At 49.5% G+C, this 18,563-nt stretch overlaps 1 protein-coding gene and 1 long non-coding RNA gene across 30 annotated transcripts in view; both read right to left on the bottom strand.

Moving 5' to 3' along the window:
• Positions 1-6,074, bottom strand: part of MAGI1 (membrane associated guanylate kinase, WW and PDZ domain containing 1) — a 317,508-nt gene extending 311,434 nt beyond the window's left edge. For 8 of the 29 annotated variants that reach the window (XM_068694393.1, XM_068694394.1, XM_068694397.1 and 5 more), the window contains exon 1: positions 5,153-6,068. In XM_068694393.1, coding sequence (XP_068550494.1) covers positions 5,153-5,441 — 289 coding nt within the window. In that variant the 5' untranslated portion in view covers positions 5,442-6,068. Of the gene's footprint in view, positions 1-5,152 lie in introns of all 29 variants that reach the window. The other 21 variants (XM_068694389.1, XM_068694392.1, XM_068694395.1 and 18 more) reach the window with 7 other exon arrangements.
• Positions 6,075-8,475: 2,401 nt separating this feature from the next.
• Positions 8,476-18,265, bottom strand: LOC137862622 (uncharacterized). The gene is made up of 2 exons (XR_011100432.1): positions 18,001-18,265; positions 8,476-9,509 (listed from the first exon to the last, which is right to left on the bottom strand). It is a non-coding gene; the product is annotated as an uncharacterized lncRNA (long non-coding RNA).
• Between the last annotated feature and the right edge of the window lie 298 nt (positions 18,266-18,563).

Here is an 18,563-nt window from a genome sequence, read left to right as displayed (position 1 = left end):
GTGATAATGCTCAGTTTCTAGAAGACTTTTTTTTTAAGCTAGAGAAAAATCCTGCAGAAATACAGACCCAGAGGATCCTGGATTTTGCTGCTCCTGGAGCTGGTACCGGAGCGGGAGGGTGCTTGGGTATGAGGGCTGGTGCTCAGCCCGGTCCATCTGATCCCAGCGATGAGATTGCTTCTACAAATTCTTGGCACCTGTGCACACAGAACAACTATTCCATGCTTTTCATCACAAAATTTAAGTCGCTCGAAGCCCACACAGATCAAAAACCTGCATGCTTTGATTTATGGAGTTCCAACTGAAGTAAGAGATCGTGGAGAGAAAAAAGAAGGAAAAAAAAAAGCTGAAATAACTAACAACTATAGCATATGTCCTGAGTAAAGAATGCAAATAAGAAACTTAGTCAAATTAAAGAAACAAAACAAAACACACACACATCAGTAGAAGTCCTAAGGATGCCACCACTGCCCACACTCGGACACTGTTAATTCAGTAGAAAATGCCCCTGAGGCAGCAGCATCTTCTCAGTTTCCTTCAAACTCTGCGATGCTGAAACATGCCAAATGGGGAACTTGTTGGCCCAGATCACCCGTTCTGCACAGCCACAAAAACGCTGCTCAGAAGATTTTTACAACTTCGTGTCGCTGCCTTTGGTAACTGTCTCCCTGCGTGCACACCCACTGTGAAGGAGCAGGATACTTCTCAGGCATCAGAGAGACAGAAATGGTTGAAGATTCATGAATGATCATAGCCTGGACCAGAAAAAAGATGACTCCCAAAAAAATGAAACGTGTCAAGCTCTTGATGGTTGGGCCTTCAAACCTGCTAAGAGGTTAGGTTCACATTTCCAACACGGCACGCAGAAGGGGAATCTTAAACCTCGCAACAGCAGCTCGATAATTCACTCATGCAGAAGTTGTAACTGTCTTAGAAAATACACTGAAACAGCGCACAGGATGGTGTTAACATCTTATTTTGCAATCCTGTTGAAAGACTGCTCGTAATGAGACTTTAATTGTGATTTAATTGTGCTGTGATCTGACTGGCCATGAAGAGGGAGCCCGGAGTCCCATCACAATGGGTGGAAGGATTAACCTTACTGAAGAAAACATAATCCTGTTTCATGCCATTAAAAGGCTTGTATTAATTCCTGAGCATTTTTATGGCACAGGGACGTGGCAGCTCGGCTCTACCGCCCATCTCACAGCTCCGTGGAGGACAGGCACCTAAATCCTCACAAGTACCGGACTGTAAATGCAGGCAGGGCGAAGATAAGGTCTTCCTACCAGCACTATTTCAACAGGCAGACATACACGTTTCGTGACTGTTAAATAAAGTAGCACTTTAAAGAGAGCAGATGACTGATTTGTAACAAAATATACGAGAAGCGATGCGAAAAAGAGATTCTGTCTTCTTCTATTTGACGTTTCGGTAGTGACTCGCCCTGCCTTGCGCTCATCCCAGAGGGTCACTGTCGAAAACAGGCCTTGTAAATCTAACACGCATGAACATCTCCAAATTTCTGGATGGCAAACCTTTCACTCCACTTCAAATCCACTTAAGGCCTCAAAGAATTTGGGTCAGCCGGAAAAAACGCTTACAGAATTGACCGTGCCAGCGAGCGGCACGCGGCCGCCCCACCAACAAAGGAAAATGCTTTTTGGAGCTCGTGCCTGATGCCGCAGAAACCAGCTCCTGGGAGCGACGAGAGCTCACTGCATTTCTCCCCATCTACTCCGGCAGCTTTTCCCTCGAGCAGAGGCAGCCACGTGCCCCAAACAGCCCGCATGGGCCCTGCTGCAGCTCACGGAGGTGTGGATGCAATGCTGGGCACGGGCGCATCACAGAACCACAGAACTGGAGGGGTTGGAAAGGACCTCAAGAGATCAGCGGGTCCAACCCCAAGTGGTGTTGGACTTAGTGCGAGGTGCCCAGCGGTGCTGTGCTGCTTCCCAGAGTTGGCAAAAGTACTGGACGCACACAAAGTTACAGATGCACCAACCTTTTTTATTTTTTTTCATGTTCTATACTTAAAATCGAAAGGAGTGCACCGCTCGTCTCACCAACCCTGTCCAGGAAAAAAAAAAAAAAAAAAAAAAGGAAAAGGCCCAAAGACCAGCTCATGGAAACTTTCTGGAAGAAGCAGTTTTTGTTCATGTTGGTCGATGAAGCTGATAGCTGATTTCAACACTCGGTGCTTGGCTCCTGCAGCAAATGCCAGCCTGACACCAAAGTGCACAACCACTGCATCGAGCCTTACGATTGATCTCAGGGTCAAGTTAATGTTTGAAAAGAAACCAATGCAGCTGATAGCACACGCTAAACAGTGACTGTTTCTGTTTGGGATCACACCTGCCCGTTTGCCCTGAATGCGGATTTAAAAACCCAACCACGTAGCTCCTCCCTGCTGTGGGAGCTCCAAAATACCAGGGAAATCATTAATTGCGTGAACTGATTGAAATATCTCACGGCTTCAAAGCAACTGGGTACTGAGGGCTTAGGATCCTGAAAGAGACTTTTCAAGGAAGCCAGGAGTTGAACAAAGAACTGAGAAACATTTTAAGTAAGTGTATGAAAACACGGGCTTTGACAGATCTCCTCACCAAGCATCTGGCTTGGGAGCATCTGGCACAGGTCATCGAACCAAAGAGTACAAAAATACAAGGCCATAAGCTAAAACTTCTCTGAACGCATTTGTGCTTCCTTCAGAGGGAGAAGAAAAGCCCAAATATCTTTCCTGAAATGAAACACGATCAATCTGTGGTAGGCACGGCACGATGAAGTTCTGCTCTGTTCTGCCCGACTCTGCGAGCCGGGACACATGAAAAAGAAACAGGGTGCCTGACTTAAAATACTGCCACTTCTTCCTGACTTATCTCAGCGAGCTGTTTTGAATGATGTGAATTACATTCAAGGAAACCACAATGTTAGCAACGCAGCCGAGAAACCATCGTGTTAAGGCACTGCAACTCTTCCACGGGAACACGCTACCACGGCTCCTATAATCCAATCTATTAATTCCGTACTCTCTGACCAAGCAATAATAAAATTGCATTTATTAACTCCACAGGAGTTAATTGCCAAATCCAGCAGAATTTAGGCACAGATGTAAGCTGGAAACAGTCATAAAAGCACCGCGTGTTAAGGGAGGTTTCTTTCACACGTTTGACAGTTCTGTAAGTTACTAAGAGACATGACAGCAGGTTCTTCCTCTCTCTCCCCAAACCCAAGCAACTCTAGCAGTATATATTTTTTCTCAAATATAATACCAAAAAAGGGCACATATGGGGAAGAGAAAGGAAAAAGCTTTAAGTTCTTCATTTTTCCTCACTCTCACAGGGTAAGCGAAGGACCAAGAAACCCCACACGAGCAGTATTAAATGCAGTTATTCCAATTAAGCCAACTCATATACGTTCCCCATTTTTGTACTTTGTGGCAGCCCAATCAAAGTTACAACTCACAAAAGCAAAAGAAAATACTGGACGCGGACCTGTAAGTCTATAAGCCTGACTTTAATGACAAAGCAAGTGCACGGCTTGTTCAACCTTTCTTTCACATCCCAGCCCCTTGCCATCCACTCAGCGCAAGGTCAGAACAGTTATTCTCTCTGTTCAGGCTGGCAGATGACTGACTCATTTCGAGTAAATTTCCTGTTTTTCCAGCCTTGTAAATGTCATACGGAATAGACCAGGCAATAAAACGTGTATGTTTCCAGGCTAGGATTGCCCTAACACTTCAGCACCGGCTGACTGGGCACTAGGAACTGGGAAGAGGAGAATCAGAGCTAAACACATGTTTACAATTTCATCTTCACACTCCTTCGCTGTCTGCTCTATTGCCACACACCTCCTGTTGAATGACAGCCGCCATCCCCATAATGAGGTTTTTAATCAACGTGGAAGCAATGCATTTTAATTAAAGCCCTCTCCTTTCCTACGCATACACTCCTGATCCGCGAGGGAGTTTCCCTGCTCCGTGCAGAGCAGCGCACGGACGCCCAGCTCTCACCGAGGGAGGCACACGGAGAGGCTTTCAGACCACAGAAGTATTTAATGATTGAAAAAAGGGGGATTTCTGTGAAGGAAAGACGGAAAGAAGAGCAAACACAGCCCTGCAGTAACCAGGCTTGGCTCGGGACGAGGGCGGTGCAAGGCTCAGGTGCCTGCCCTGGCTCCGGGCAGGGCTTTCAGCCTTTTCCCCCTTGTTCCAGGTAAGCCCAACCAGCATGCTGAAAGCCAGCTGCCTGCCTCTCGTTTTGACCCTCCCGGAGCTAAGACACGCTTCCTATCAAATTCTGTCCGTTCTGGTGTATTCCTGTGACAAGTTTCTATTTACACTAAGTAGCGTTTCCAAAATAGCCCAAAGTTTAACCGCAAACTCCTTGCGGGGAACGACCCCCACACCTTCCGTCACCCACCGCCGCCGCTCCCATTGCAACATCGCAGGCTGCATTTTAACACCTGCTAAAGCGATCAGCACACAAGAAAACCTGCCCCATTTCCTCATACTTTTCCCCAGCTTCCTCTCCCCCTCCGTCCTGGGCGCTCCCCTCTTCGCTTTCCAATCAAGCGGAGAAAACGCAGGAGGGAGCACAGGCATTTCTCCGGAGAGGACAGTTTTCTTGAAGGTTTTCTCAGAGGTCTGGCACTTGGCTGGGGCCATCCCACAGGCTCCAAACTTCCCAGCAGAGCCGTGCTGAGGGGCTGGAGCACCTTCACCTGCCTGCTGCGTGCGCCCTGGCCGACGGGACGGGGACCCAAAGGGACAGGGGTCCTGCCATAGGTGTGTGGCTGTCCCCTCATTGCAGGTGGCACCCACCAGCACTTTTTGGAGCAGGGTCAAGCCGGCACCCAGCAGCGTGGCTGCTCCAAAGGATGCTCGGAGGAGGGAGGTGGGCACCTCTGCCCACGCTGACCCCAGGACCCCCAGCAGTGTCCTCATGGTGGAAGTCACTCGCTGGGCTTTAGGGCACAACTCCAGGCTGAGTGAGGGTGCAACATCTCCGTGGGCACCTCGGCGCACGGCCACGGGGCGCACAAACGTGCCCATGGGGCTACGCGTGGCTCCCCCAGCCACTCCTAAAGCACCCCACGGTGCCACGAAGGGCACAACCACCCTCTCCACCCACCCCAGCCTTCCCCCTCGCACCTTGTCTGACGGCCTTGACCACGATGGGCTCCTGGCAGCTGCGGATCACCTCCAGCACGTCGTAGCGCGGCAGCCCGGAGACGCGCACCCCTTGCACCTCCAGCAGCAGCTCCCCCTCGCTCAGCGCCTCCTCGCCGCCCCCCGCCACCACCGCGCCCGCGTAGGGGAACTCGCCGTGCTCCGCGCCCCCCAGCAGCACGAAGCCCAGCTGCCCCCCCGGCCCCCTGCTCAGGGCGCACTGCCGCACCCGGCCGGCCCAGTGGCTCTTCTTCTGCACCACCCGCGCCATGGCGCTGCGCGCTTAAGCAGGTGCGCGGGGGTGCAGAGCCGATGCTTCATAGACCAGACGGTGCAGAGCCCTGTGCTGAGCCGTGCTGAGCTGAGCCGAGCCGTGCCGGCCGCTCAAGGCATCCCCGCCGCCGCCGCCCTCCCCAGCGTGGCTGCGCGGCCGCGGAAGGGAGCGCGCCGCTTAAAAAGGAAATATAAAAAAAATGGGCGGGGGGGGGAGGGGGGGAATGGAAAATGGAAAATTAAAAATCGGAAGACGGGAAGTAAAAGTTGGAGCGGAAAGGAAAAGTCGAAACGAAAAAACGGAAGGGAGAAAAAAAAGAAAAAGGAAAAAAGGAAAATGAAAAAAAAAAAAAGAAAAATGGGGAAAAAAAAAGAAAAAGAAAAATGAAAAAAGAAAAAATTAAGATAAAATATTTAAAAAATAAAATTTAAAAAATTAAAAATAACAAAAAGAAAAAAAAAAAAAAAGGAGAAAAAGAAAAAAAAAATTTCAAAAAAAAAAAATCACAAAGTGCTCCGGCAGCAGCTCCCCAGCAGCAGACCCGGCTCCTCCTCGCCCTCCCTCTCCCGGCCGCCCCGGCCCCGCCGCGCTCCCCCTGCCCCTTCCCCGTCCCCGCTGTCCCCGCCCGGTGCCCGCCGTCCCCCCGCTTGTTTTGTTCCCCTCGGCTCCGTCCCGCTCCGCGCCGCCGGCGCCTGCGCCCTGCCACGGCCCGCCCCGGCCCGGCCCCCGCCCGCATCCCCGCCCCCGGCCCCGCACCGAGCCCCCCCCGCGGTTGGCCGGGCCCCCGAGGGTCGGGGAAGGGGAAAGGGAAGGGTCCTGAGCTGGTCCCGGGGGGCTGCAGCCCCGGCGCGATGCCCACGGTGCGGGGGGAGCGTAGGAAAAGTTGCCCGCGTGGTGCCAGCGCTGCGGGGATGCTCCGGGCTCTGCTCTCCGCTTCTGGGGGCTTCAAAGTACGGCAGCACCGAAGTTTGGGCAGTTTGGGTTCCCATTCAGTTGGTCAGAGCTGTGCTGGGTTGGAGGACAGGCATCTGTCCCTCCACCCTTGGATCCATCCATCCCACTGCCCTCGGCCCCAGCACTCCAAAGTTACCCAAAGCCACTGCAAAAACTCCAACAGGGGAAATAAGTGTGTGTGTGTGTGCAGCCAGCTGTCCCTTCCAGGTCGTGCTCCGTGCTTCCAAACCTGAAAGCCAGGCCTCATTCCAAGTGGTTTATGCATGACCAAACCCCTTCCAGCAAGGAATTCAGCTGTCAGATGTGAGCCTGCCCTATTTCGCTGCTCATCGGGGCTGAGAAGTGACCCAGGGAAACAAAGAGCCCGTCCTGCTCCCCGCGGTACCCTCATGGGCTCCCTGCTGGCACAGCCCCAGGACTTTTGCAGCTGCCCACGTTGCTCTCACCCCACATCTTTCCAGCCACGTGTGTACCCAAATGACCTGCGATGCTGGCAGCTTGGGACATGCAGACCCCAAAAGTGGGTGACAGCAGTGCCTTTGCTGCCCTTCCAGCTGTCCCAGAGGAAGGAGGGAAGCCTGTCCCTCACACCCAGCATCCCCATCACCGCTTCCCCACAGCCAAGCTCCCTCCCACAGCTGCCTCACCGAATCCCCAGTGCTGCAGGCAGCGCTCTGCAGCCACATGCTGTGGTCAGGGTGGCACAGGCACCCCCAGACCAGGAACGAGGACGCTCTGCCCACTGCCACACAGCACAGTTCACAGGATTCTCAAGCTCATGAAGTTGGGAACGAAGGGAAATGCAGGAAAAAGTCCTGAAATCCAAGTTCTCTGCTGCACCCAGCGCCTGGCTCCTTCCAGCTCTCTGGAAGGTTTCTTTCTACTCAAGGCTTTACCACTTTTCACGCTTAAAGCTGAGCTGATGCTCTAGCTGGCGGCAGCCGTAGCTGCCTTTCAGCTGCTTTGGCTGGCTTTGTAACCAGCTACCCAGTTTGTCACTTTTCAGATCAGGGCACGCTTTTTATGTTGCCTTGACCAGTAAAAGCTGGATCAGCAGTCAGGCTAAATCCTCCAGGGAATAAAGGCAGCAGCGTGGCCGAAGGGAAGGGTTTATGCCTCAGCTGCATGCCAGCTGCAGGTTGTGTCACTCGTCTGAGGTCACAGCCCAGGGAGGCTCCCTCCTGCTCACGGCCAGACCTGGGTGTGACATTTTTATCGCCGTGGGGTGTGATGTGGCAGCCCCACAAAGCCAGAACTCAGCTGGGACCCATGTGAGCATCGCATGCGTTGTGGCTGCCCTGACCAGATCCCGCAGCACCACTCCTGCCTCAGGGGGAAATAATCAAAAAACACCATTTAGAAAAACAATTTAATAAAATTTATGATATGACAGATTTCTGAGGGCCATTTTTTGTTTGCTCACAAACACTGCAACAGTAATGTACGTGTGATCTGTACCTGTCCTAATCCTACCACTGTGCTCACGTCTGGGCCACCGTGTTCCCAAAATTGTTCTTGCCAGTAATTAACAAACCTGCAAAGCTTAGCCAGAAGTTTCTCTTGATTTTAGAGCTCTCCCTTCAGTTTTCCTCCATGCATGCTGTATTTGACTTCCTTCCATCGTCTGCCAGCTGCATCCAGTAGGGAACTGCAGTTCTGGTTACCTGTCCTGCTTTTTGCAAGGGTCTCTAAGTGCTTTATAAACATTAATTAACAAAGCTTCACCTGGGATGATGCCTTCTTCCTCCTTCAGAGGAAGGCTTGCACACTTTGAGCCCCTCTGCAAATAAAAAGTATCAGTTAAAATGGTTCTTTCAGAAAGGATGTTGACCCACAGTCTTGGTCTCATAAGCATCTCCGAAATCTTACGCTGTGTCCTGGATTTTACAATGGGTCAAAGTTCTCAAAGTTTTGATGAGAAAAACCATGGTTTTTACTTGTTTTGGGATGAAACGTTACATTCAGTTACTGAGAACTTTGTGGCTTTATCAGAGTTCAGAGCCATACAGTCCCACCAGAGAGCATTAAAAAAGATCATAGTGATTAAGGCTATAAAAAAAAGGCACAGATTACTTAATACAGCAGAATTCATTTTTAATTTCCAGCTAAAACCGAAACCCTCTTTGACATCATAGGCCTGGAGGTTTCAAAAACCCTGAGCATATAGACAAAAAGAGACTTTAAACAAGGTCTAGCCTTCCTGACATCAAGGTTTCCTGTCAGTACACTCATGCTGCTAGCATCTATCAGTAGGAAAGTCATGGTTTGCTGTATTTCTCAAACAGGAATTGCTGTTCACAGCAATCCCAGCACACTCCTGCCAGAGAGGAGTTTTGTGCATGGGGTCCAGGTTTCTCTACAAGCTGGTACTGCTGCTCCATCCTGAAAGGCAACACCTTGGACAGGACTTCACCAGCATCCCACTGGCAGGGATGCTGCTCCAGCCCATGGCATGTGCTACAGGAGACCGAGCAACTCTGCGACCACAGGATCCTAAGAAAAAGGCAGCTCACCCCTTGCTGGGATCCACCACATCACCTTTCTCTACAAATTTATTTCAATAATTTCACACACAGCAGCATATAAAGCTGAAGATCAATCTCATAACCATATTAAGACACTCCAGGGTGTATTTCATAGGGCCATTAATATACTTTTGGGTGGTTAAAGTCACCCACAGCATAAATTAATGGCTCCATAAAACATGCTCTGTCATATCGTACAGCTTAAATAACACAGCAGGCAGGGCATCTTGGGGATGTTGTCACATTTCTTGGGCAAAACCCAAGGGCAGGGAGCAGCCACCTGGATGTGGGCCTCGGGGTGACCCGCAGAGAGCATGAAACCAGCATTCATCTTAAAAAGCACGATTTTTTTTTTTTTTTTTTTTTAGAAATCCTACACATGAAGGAGCGTGGATCTCGTTAACTTTCATTAACATTTGTGCCCCTGAGTTCATTAGTTGCTTTCAGACACATCTTCCCTGCAGAAGCTGTTGCCGTTCCAGGATGTGATTGCCGTGGGTGCGGCTGTTTGGCAAGGACCGAGTCAGTCTGTTCCCAGCCTTGTAAAGCTCCCGAGAAGTCCAGAGCGGAGGGGATAGGGCACAGCCTGTTGGTTATATTAAGGATCAGATTTACTTTGCGAGGGAAGGCTGAGCCTGCCACATGTTTCAACTTTCCAAAAGAAACCTGAAGGAAACCTCCCCACGGTATCCATTTTGGGCAGCTTTTGTGGGAGTGGAGGTCTGGTACACATAGGAGCATTTACCACTAATAGTTTCAAAATGGAAAAAGAAAATCCTGACTTTTCTAGTCTTTCTTGTCTGTGATCTCGTCACAGAAGGAGCAAGTTCCTGCCCCTAGTCTGGTACATATTAAGTTTTACCACTTCACATTCTTCTCTGGGAATTTTTCTTTTGCTATTTTAATGGGCCCACATGAGCTAAGAGGGACTTTTCAGTAGACAATAGCTTTGTCCTGCTAAGATGAGCTATCCGAGCTCATCTGTGTCAGCTGATAAGCCTCCCCCTTTCTGCTTCTGGAAAAAGAAGGGCTTACCTCTGATTTCTGCCATTAGAACTCAGCAGCAGCTGCCCAAGACACCAACACTGCCCGCTTTCGGTTCAGACCCTGAAAATCCCATCCTCTCCTTTGTTCCTTCTCAGAGGTGTCCACCTCATGAGTTAATTTGACAATAAAACTAGACACAAAGGCTCTGCTTCTCCAAACTAACTGACACACAGGACTGAGGCAGTACAGTGTCTTGCCTGCCACCTCTCCCATGCAGGATTTTTTTCAAATGTGAAGAGTCAAAGCCCAGAATATTAATAGCAATACTATGTACAGAACAAACACTAGAAATCCCTTTTCCCTGTAGAAACTGACTGGGAGGAAGATTTCAATGACAGAGAGCTGGTTTTGTTCTTAAAAAAAAAAAGTCCAGGTGCCCTCAATACAATTAAAAGAAAGAAAAAAATAAGTTGTGTCTTGTCATCATGAGGCATGATGACAAGACACGACAAGGATTTGGGGAGGAGTTCCCCCAGAGCAGTACCAACTCACCCTTTCTTCAGCAGTGAAGTAGCTGGGAGGTCCCTCTCTGGGTCACACTTGTAATTCTGGCAAAAGCCACAACAGACGAGGCAGCAGCACGGCCCTGATCCTGCAGCCATCTGGGGACTGGCTTTGCTTTGCTTGTGAGAGTGATTTACAGGCATCAGACAAGCCACATGTGTAAGGCTGAGCACACACATAAATGTTCTCAGAAGCAGAGCCAATTAACACACCACAAGATATCATTCAGTGATTTGGAAGATATACAACCCCGTCTTGCTTTTTGAAGCAGCGAAGCAGAAGAATTCATTGCGGTGTCTGGTGTTGTATCTTCACAGAAAGGGCCCTGATCTACTCTCTTTGCTGGTCCTGTAAAAGCATCTTCATGCTAAAGCAGCATCTACTTCACATTCAAGCTTGATCCAAAAAAAGCAGCATCTTGGATGCGAGGCACTACCCCTGCAGTGCCTTACCCCCTATGGAAAGATTATGATCATCATTGCTATTTATATACAATAATGGCCAGAAGCCTTGGCTGGGATGAACGGCTCCCAGGGCTGACTCTGGTGAACATCAAGGGAGATGCTCCTCTTCTCCATCCAGCTCCAAAGAGGGATTCGGGGCCTGGGAGCAGGTCAGTGGCAGTCAGGCTTCGGATTCCTGACTCCCTGCCTGGTGTCCTAATATTAGCTCGCATTGTCTCCCAGACTGGCGTAATTCTTTCACATGAACCGCAGGCCCAAATTAGCATGTCTCGCTGCATAATCTGCCAGACCATCCTGCGCGCTAAATTAATCAGGGACTGAGCAAACATCATGGGAACAGCTCTCGTATATTGTATGTGGGCTAAGCTATTCCTACAGCATTGTTTGCTTTCTATTTTCCTAGCATCATCACCCAAGTACGTTGGGCCAGATCCTGGAGCGTTGGCTGTGCGCTCCTTCCTGCTCCAGCCCCGCATTTCTCTGCAGCACGGTGAGGAGATGAAAGCCAGCTCTGCTGGGAGCGAGCTTCGGGAAGAAGTGCTAACAAATAAACTCCAGTTGGGCGGCAGATGAGCAAAGCGAGAAGCAAGCAGGAGCGCGAGGGCTTGTACGAGCGCCAGCCTGTCCTCATGGAACATGCCGGCCCCCTCGGTGTGGTATTTACAAGCTTCCTTCCTTGTTTCGCAGTCAGCACGCTGACAGGTTTTCCCTCTGTCATGTGGACATCTTATCTCAGGGCAACTTATAGTGAGATAGATGAGACCAGTGGCTTCCTCCTGCCACTGGTCTCATCCTCCTCTCACAGAGCTCACCCAGCCTCCTACCCCTGTGAGGCCTAAACCAGCCAAGAGATGGAGGAAATGGCACAAAGCCCCACTGAGGTTTGCCCAGCCCATGGGTCACTCAGGAAATAGTCATGGCCTCCTGAGCTCCTCCACAGATGATGGCACTGGAGATCTGGCCTGCAGTGTCCTTGGGGTGCCCGCCAGCACTATAAGGCCGCTAAGTCACGGGACTGGTTTCGTGAGGTGCCCGCAGGGCCTAGGGCAGCAGGAAGCCGAGCAACTGGTTGAATGCCATCCCTTCCTGGCAGCAGGACTAGTGCCGTCAGCCAGCCGTGAAAGATGAACCGCGTCCCTGGCAGGCTCCAGGAGGAAGCAGCCCCACCTTGCTGCTCGGCCCAGTGGAGGTTGAGGCATCCACAGCCTTGCCCAGCCCACTGCCAACTGCCAGACCCATCATGGGCCACCACAGCAACATGGACAAATCCAAATACTGTCCCCATCACACTGCAGGGATGGCTCAACTCCCCATGCTGAGCCCTCAGCACGAGGTCACGGAGACTTTCCACAACCACAAGGCTGCAAAGCCCAATGCAAAAAGCCCATCCATATGGCACCAGGAGGTTGGAGACTGCCTCTCATATCTGAGCCACATCTCAGCACTATTTTACTCTTCATCTCATTTCTTTTTTTTTTTTTAACTGCAGTAGAATTAAGTTTTAACACTCCTGACTTGTATCAAATGAGCTTTTATTTGAAGATCTGGATCCATGGAAACAGAACCACATTGCACAGTGACAGACAGTTCACTGCCCAGCCGAGAACCAGAACTGGGAGGAAGCAGCCCACCGGAGGATAACCAGCCAGGAACTACTGGTGCCTGCTCTTGTGAGCTGCTGCTCCCCAATTACTCCTTGTAGACAACATCTAAAACAAGAGAATCATCCTTGCACTCTTATGACATTGGTTATAAAGCTGCTCCTGGCATATACAGTCCTCTTTTCCATCGCCTCTATGTGTCACCAGGCCCTACATACAGCTCTGCTGGCTGGAGATGAGTCGTGTTCGTCCTCCACAGTATGACGGGGATTAGACTCAAGGCAGAGTAGAAGGTTTGCTTTGGATGAGGTCCAATTTCAGCATGTCGATAACTTATAAAAACACATTGCTATCCAACCAAGCAAGTTTCAGTTCCTGGATGATTCAGCAGCAGCACTACAAGGAAATATGGACTTGAAAAGTTCCCCTAGGAATTCCCACAAAATTCTACATTAAAATAAAATGCTCTCAGCCCAGCAATGGGATGGAAAATGGAAAGCACGATCCTCAGCTGCCATGTCTGCAGGGACCCCTAAGAGCTGGGAAATGTTTATTGGAGTTTCAGTGAGGGGAAGAAGAATGTTTTGGGTAAGAAGGCAGAAACCAGGTAGGGGAAAGCAGCTGAGCAGGAGAAGGAAGGAAAATACAGCTCAGGGTTTAGGTCTGGCCAATTTGCAAGGGCAGCAACTTTGTTGTCACTAAAAACATGAAAATCTTGTGAGCAGGTAAAAAAGAAGTTGCAGTGAGAAACCTTTAAAAAAATGTATTCGGAAGGCAGCCTGAGAAGCTTCAAGTATAAAGATGTGAGGACAGCTCCAAAGCCCATCTGAGCACTTTGGGTTTTGGACAAGATCCATGCCTATTTAAGAAAAAGAATGATAAAAAGAAATACAGAAGGAAAAGTGCCACACAACTGCCCAATGCTAATTAATTTCTGAAAGGGCATGGCAAGCCAAAGATGAAATATTCATCTCCTCATCTGTTCTGACCTCTTCCAATTCATTATCCTAATGTTAGCTTCAGTGCCACATTTAGCTTTTGCCTGCATGCAAAGTCAGCAGGGACTGGGCGGCCCTCGCTCAAGGTGTAAGAGCTCTTCTGAACACATTTCAACAGGAGATGTAATGAAGGGAACTGAGAGCTATAAGACCACTGCAGTAGCTTTAAGTTACTTCAAACATTGTTACAGGAAGAACTGCTGTTTGCTTGAAAACACTTTCCAAGAGACAGCACATCCCCTACTCCCCTCTTTTATCATCAGACCCTAACACACACTTGCCCCATTATGCCCAGAAGCGCTGTACAAGGTCAGCTGGCAGCTTCTGAGCATCCTGGCACAGAGTCACCTCTTCCTGATGTGCCATTTTCCAGCCCATGCTGGGCACAGAGCTTGTGTTCACCAGTGTGCAGCCTTCAGGGAAGTGCTCAGCATCCTCCACCACGACCAATTCCATCCTTTCTTCATAAGGCAAATCCACATACATCTCCCTGAGCAGTACAGACCCAATCCTCCATCCTACAGCCCACAGGACTCCCACCAGCCAGGGCTGGCAGTGGTGCTCAGCCTCTTGAAACCCCCATGTATTTCAGTCTTCCTGCTTTTAATTGCTGCTCAGTGCTGACATTTCAAAAAGATGCTTCTTTGCTCCCTCTTTTGTGTAGAGCCTGTTTGTATTTTTTTGCTCACTGCTGTCTCTTCCCCGGAGCCCTCACTAATGAATGCAGCATGCTGATGACCTCTCCATTATAAATAGTTTAATATTTTTAAATAAATATGGGATGGTGCCATGATTGTGTGGGTATTTCATCTAGCCTGCAGCACAAAGAGCTGGAGCTGACAAAGACAACCACAGCTTTATTTGCCGTTCTGTTGCTTATTTGTCAGAGAAAGCAAGGAGAAGGGGCCAGTACCCCGTACAGCAACGGATGTGTTATTATAGATGCAGCACAAGGAGCTGCTCCTCATCCCAGGGCAGCAGATGGATGCAATAAAGAGAAAACTTTCTGGTTGCTATTCAGTTACTCGAGATCTACAGTGCTGCAGAACCATTAGCTGAGCCACAGAGTGAATCAGAGGAAGGTGCATGGCAGGGGGAATTCTGTTATATGATTTTCCACTGCATTGCAACAGAATTAACACATTAGCTTGACATTTAGCTGATATAATTTATTCCTAATAGGGGAGCGAAATTTATCCTGAGCAGTAATACGAAAAATCAAAAATCAAACCAAACCAAAAGCGACAATGGAGAAAAGAAAGGGAAAGAGCCCAAGTTCAGGTCAGATTTTGCAACATGTTAATTAAGCTTTCAGCCCAGTAACTTCTGTTGTCCTAATTTCTCTTCCTTCCTTCTGGGTGCATCCAGATTTCCTCTATACAGGACATGGTGGGTTAGATCCAGGCTCGCTCATCCCTCACCACCAGCTTCTCAGGCAGTAAAAGGCTCACAGAGAGCTCACCCAAATGGTACCCAAGGGCTCCTCCACACAGGCAACTCCCAGGTGGCATAAAGCCAGTCCTGATGCTCCACATCTTCCATTCCCAGCCCACAGTTTTAGCAAGACACGGGGTGTGAACAGGGACTGCTGCCAACCGAGTAATCTACAGCAATGCAATCCCTCCCCATGGACAAGGAGGAGCAGCGATAGCTGATACCAGCTGTTCCCCAAATGTTTCCCCCAACAAGTCTGCTCCTGGGCTTGAAACCCAGCTCTGAGTGTTGAGAAACCCACGTGTGGTCACACATCTCCTGCAGCCAAGCATCGGGTAGGCTGGTAGCTGCTCAAAGGCACTAGCCCTGCAGCTGTGGCCTTGCACCTTTTGCAAGCCACAAAATGCAAAGAAACTCCTTCCCCCCCAGGTACTCACCTGAGCTCCCAAGTGCCACATTAAAGCCCCATCAGTTTGGTTTTAACCTGATTGATCCCAAGCTGAAGCCACACAGGTTTTCTGACTCTTCCCTGTGCCACTTCCCTTGATGGCACTGCCCCACCAGCACAACACAAGGGAGGGAGGAGGGCTCCTTCAGGCACACCACAAGCAATTTTACTGCTGAAATGGGGAGCCCTGCATGCCCAAACACAATGCTTATGCATGGCTTGGGACACAGCTGTCACTATTAGGGGCTGCAGAATAAGTGGGTGCCCTCCCAAGGAGTCCATGCAAGCACAGGCAGCAGCAAAAGCTCTGGTTTTCCCAGATTTAGGATAAAAGGAGGAAGAAATGCGTAGTGAAAGAGCCTATTTTAACAAATCAGCCTTACAGAGAGCAACACAAATCCTGCCTCTGCCTGAGAGCTTGGTGTGAACCCAGCTCGGGAGGACACCAGAGCTATAATTACATAATTGCCTCTAAAACACATTATTTATTAAATGCTTCATGTGGTGCTTCAGCAGCTGGGGGAGGCAGTCCTTGCCCCAGGCAGGACCCTCACACCACACTGCCCGTCACAGCAGCCCCCACCAGGCAGGGGGTGGCAGCCCCCAGGAGGTGACATCCTGAGGGGCCATGCAGGTGCCTGCAGCCCTCACATCACCCTCTCCTCTGCCTCCCAGAGGCCAAGCACTTGCATTAGTTCTGGTTCACCAACTGCCTAGATGGAGATTTTATTACATAATGTATGTGTGCATACACACACACAGCCCTGTAGAGCTAAACCTCCCCAGTGAGACAAGGTGGGTGTAAGTGCTCTGTCATTAACCAGCGAGGGGAGGGGGGAGCATTGATTAAGAAAGGGGGGAAGATAACAGCAATAAACCTTCTTCCCCACAGAACCTGAACCACAGTTCACAAAACATTAAATTTCTAATTATAAAACCCAGGAAGGTTTAATGTAAGAAGTGACTTGCGAGACAAAGTAGAGAGTTTTCTCTCTTCATTAAAATATCCCCTGAGTGTCATTTCTTTGCCCTTAATCATGATCTTTAAGGTTTCCACAGGCAGGTAGATAATTAACACAAATCTCCATCGCACAGCTCTCAGCACTGCAGCTCTGTCCACCAGCCTCAGGTATGCCCAGGCAAGGAGGGCAGTTGTATCAGCAAGGGCAGTGCCACGCTGTGCCCGAGGCACCCACGCTCTCCTCTCCCACCCCAGGTGCTGCTGGGCTCCCTCCTCCTTCCAGCCCCAGCTCTGCTCTTTGCCTAAGAGACATTGTGATGTTTGTTCTGGGCCACCAGGAGCAGAGATCCCATCCCAGAGGGAACGAGGTGCGTTTATCATGCACAAGCAGTCGCCGCATGCACCACTGAGCTCCCCTACACGCACAGCCAGCAACCAACTCATTTCTTCCTGAAGCTGAGGATGAAAAATAGGATGTAAAACCAAATTATACTGTTTATGTACATAATTCCCTGTGCATATGGATAAGAGCACGCCCGTGGCCTATCCTGCACTGCATCTGATTCTCATTAGGTGCCTGCGAGCCCTGCTCGGTGGGGTTTTATCGCTCCCAGTGACACAGTTACAGCCGGGCTGCTCGCTCCCCACGTCTGCCCTGGCATGGCCGCTGCCTGCACAGCCTGATGAGAGCAGATCCATATCAACACGGCTTCTTAAGTGACAATCCTGTTGGTTATGGGCTAGAAATAAAGCCAGAGCTCTCCAAAATGAGTTCTGTAAGTTGGCTGCTAGGGTTTTATTCACAGTAAGTGGGAGCAGAGCGCAGGAGGCAGAGTCTGGCTTGGCCCCACAGCCCAGCACCAGCCTCCTGGGAGGGTTACACCTCATCCAACCACAGATACGGTGTTTGACTCAGGGGGCAGCTTTCCAGCACAAGACATTTCGCTAATCTATTTTTCTTTCTATGAATTCCAGCAATCCCCCCTCCTCTGTGTGCTTTGGCTGCATCCCCGTACAAAAGCAGATCACAGCACGTTCCTGGGTGAGCAGGTACAGAGGCACACAGGGAATCCAGCTGAATGGGCACTGAGCCTCAGCTTAAAGAGTTTTAATAGCTTGTTCTTCAAGAAGTTGATGTGAAGAAAGAAATTAGTGTTCTGGGATGGGCAGAAAAGCAGACTGAATTCCTTCCTACATTCTTTGTCACCTTCAATTGAGAGGAACAATTTCAGAGCCCTTGATGCATATCAGAGACATCTATCCTGCTGGTGATCTTCCTTGTAAAATGCAGATTCACCTGGCAGCAAAAATCCCTGCAGTAATCAGCAGGAGAATGATTTAATATATTTACAGATTTTTTTTTTTTTCTCCTGCTGGTAAAGGAACTGGAGAGTTACAGATTTACCCTAAACCTGAACTTTTTATTAACTCTGAAGAGACTGCCAGAGTTGCTCCTATGGAGCCAAAACCTTAGCTTTCCTCTACTGATGCAGCAACAAAATGCACAAGTTTAAACAGTTTTTGATGCACAATTGAGAAACCTTAGCAGTCCTGATTCTCTTATAGCCACCAAGCCCCTCTAAATAACAAAACAGGCAAAGAAGTAGATTAATTTCTTACCATTTCCTGGCTCGTGAGAGCAAAAAGGCCATGCAGGACCACCACAGCACCTCCTAAACCCCACAGATTCACTGGGGGTGCAGCAACTTCTGGAAACATCCCCAGTGCTGCCCACTTAACTGCATCAGAGCCTAAAACTTGCAGAGAATCCCCTTCTTAGTACTATTCCTGCCCTAAGGAAGGGCTTCAGGGTACCCTGCACTGCCTTTATACCCCTTATCCACAACAAGCCTAGCACCTGGTGGCCACCATTAATTCCATTAAATTTATAAAGCAATTAAAACTGAGTGAGCAATGCCAAAAAATCTCAGTGAAAGTCCTCTCAGCTTTTTAAGCAAATTTATTCCAGCTGGGTTTGTACTTCCAGCACACCAGCATCCCACACATACCCCAGCATGGGAGGTCAGAGGCACAAATGTTTTTGGAAGGGGTGAATTTTAAGTGAGAATTAGAAGATGTATGCAAATTGTGAGCTGAAGAGAGGGTCTGTGCAAGCAGGAAACACTCACAGGCCACGTGAGTTAACCAGCTAATTAAATCAGCACAGCACAGAGTCTGTGAAT

The sequence above is a fragment of the Anas acuta genome, chromosome 11, assembly GCF_963932015.1.
Source record: "Anas acuta chromosome 11, bAnaAcu1.1, whole genome shotgun sequence".
NCBI lineage: Eukaryota > Metazoa > Chordata > Aves > Anseriformes > Anatidae > Anas > Anas acuta.
This window is presented reverse-complemented; position numbering and strand designations above follow the sequence as displayed.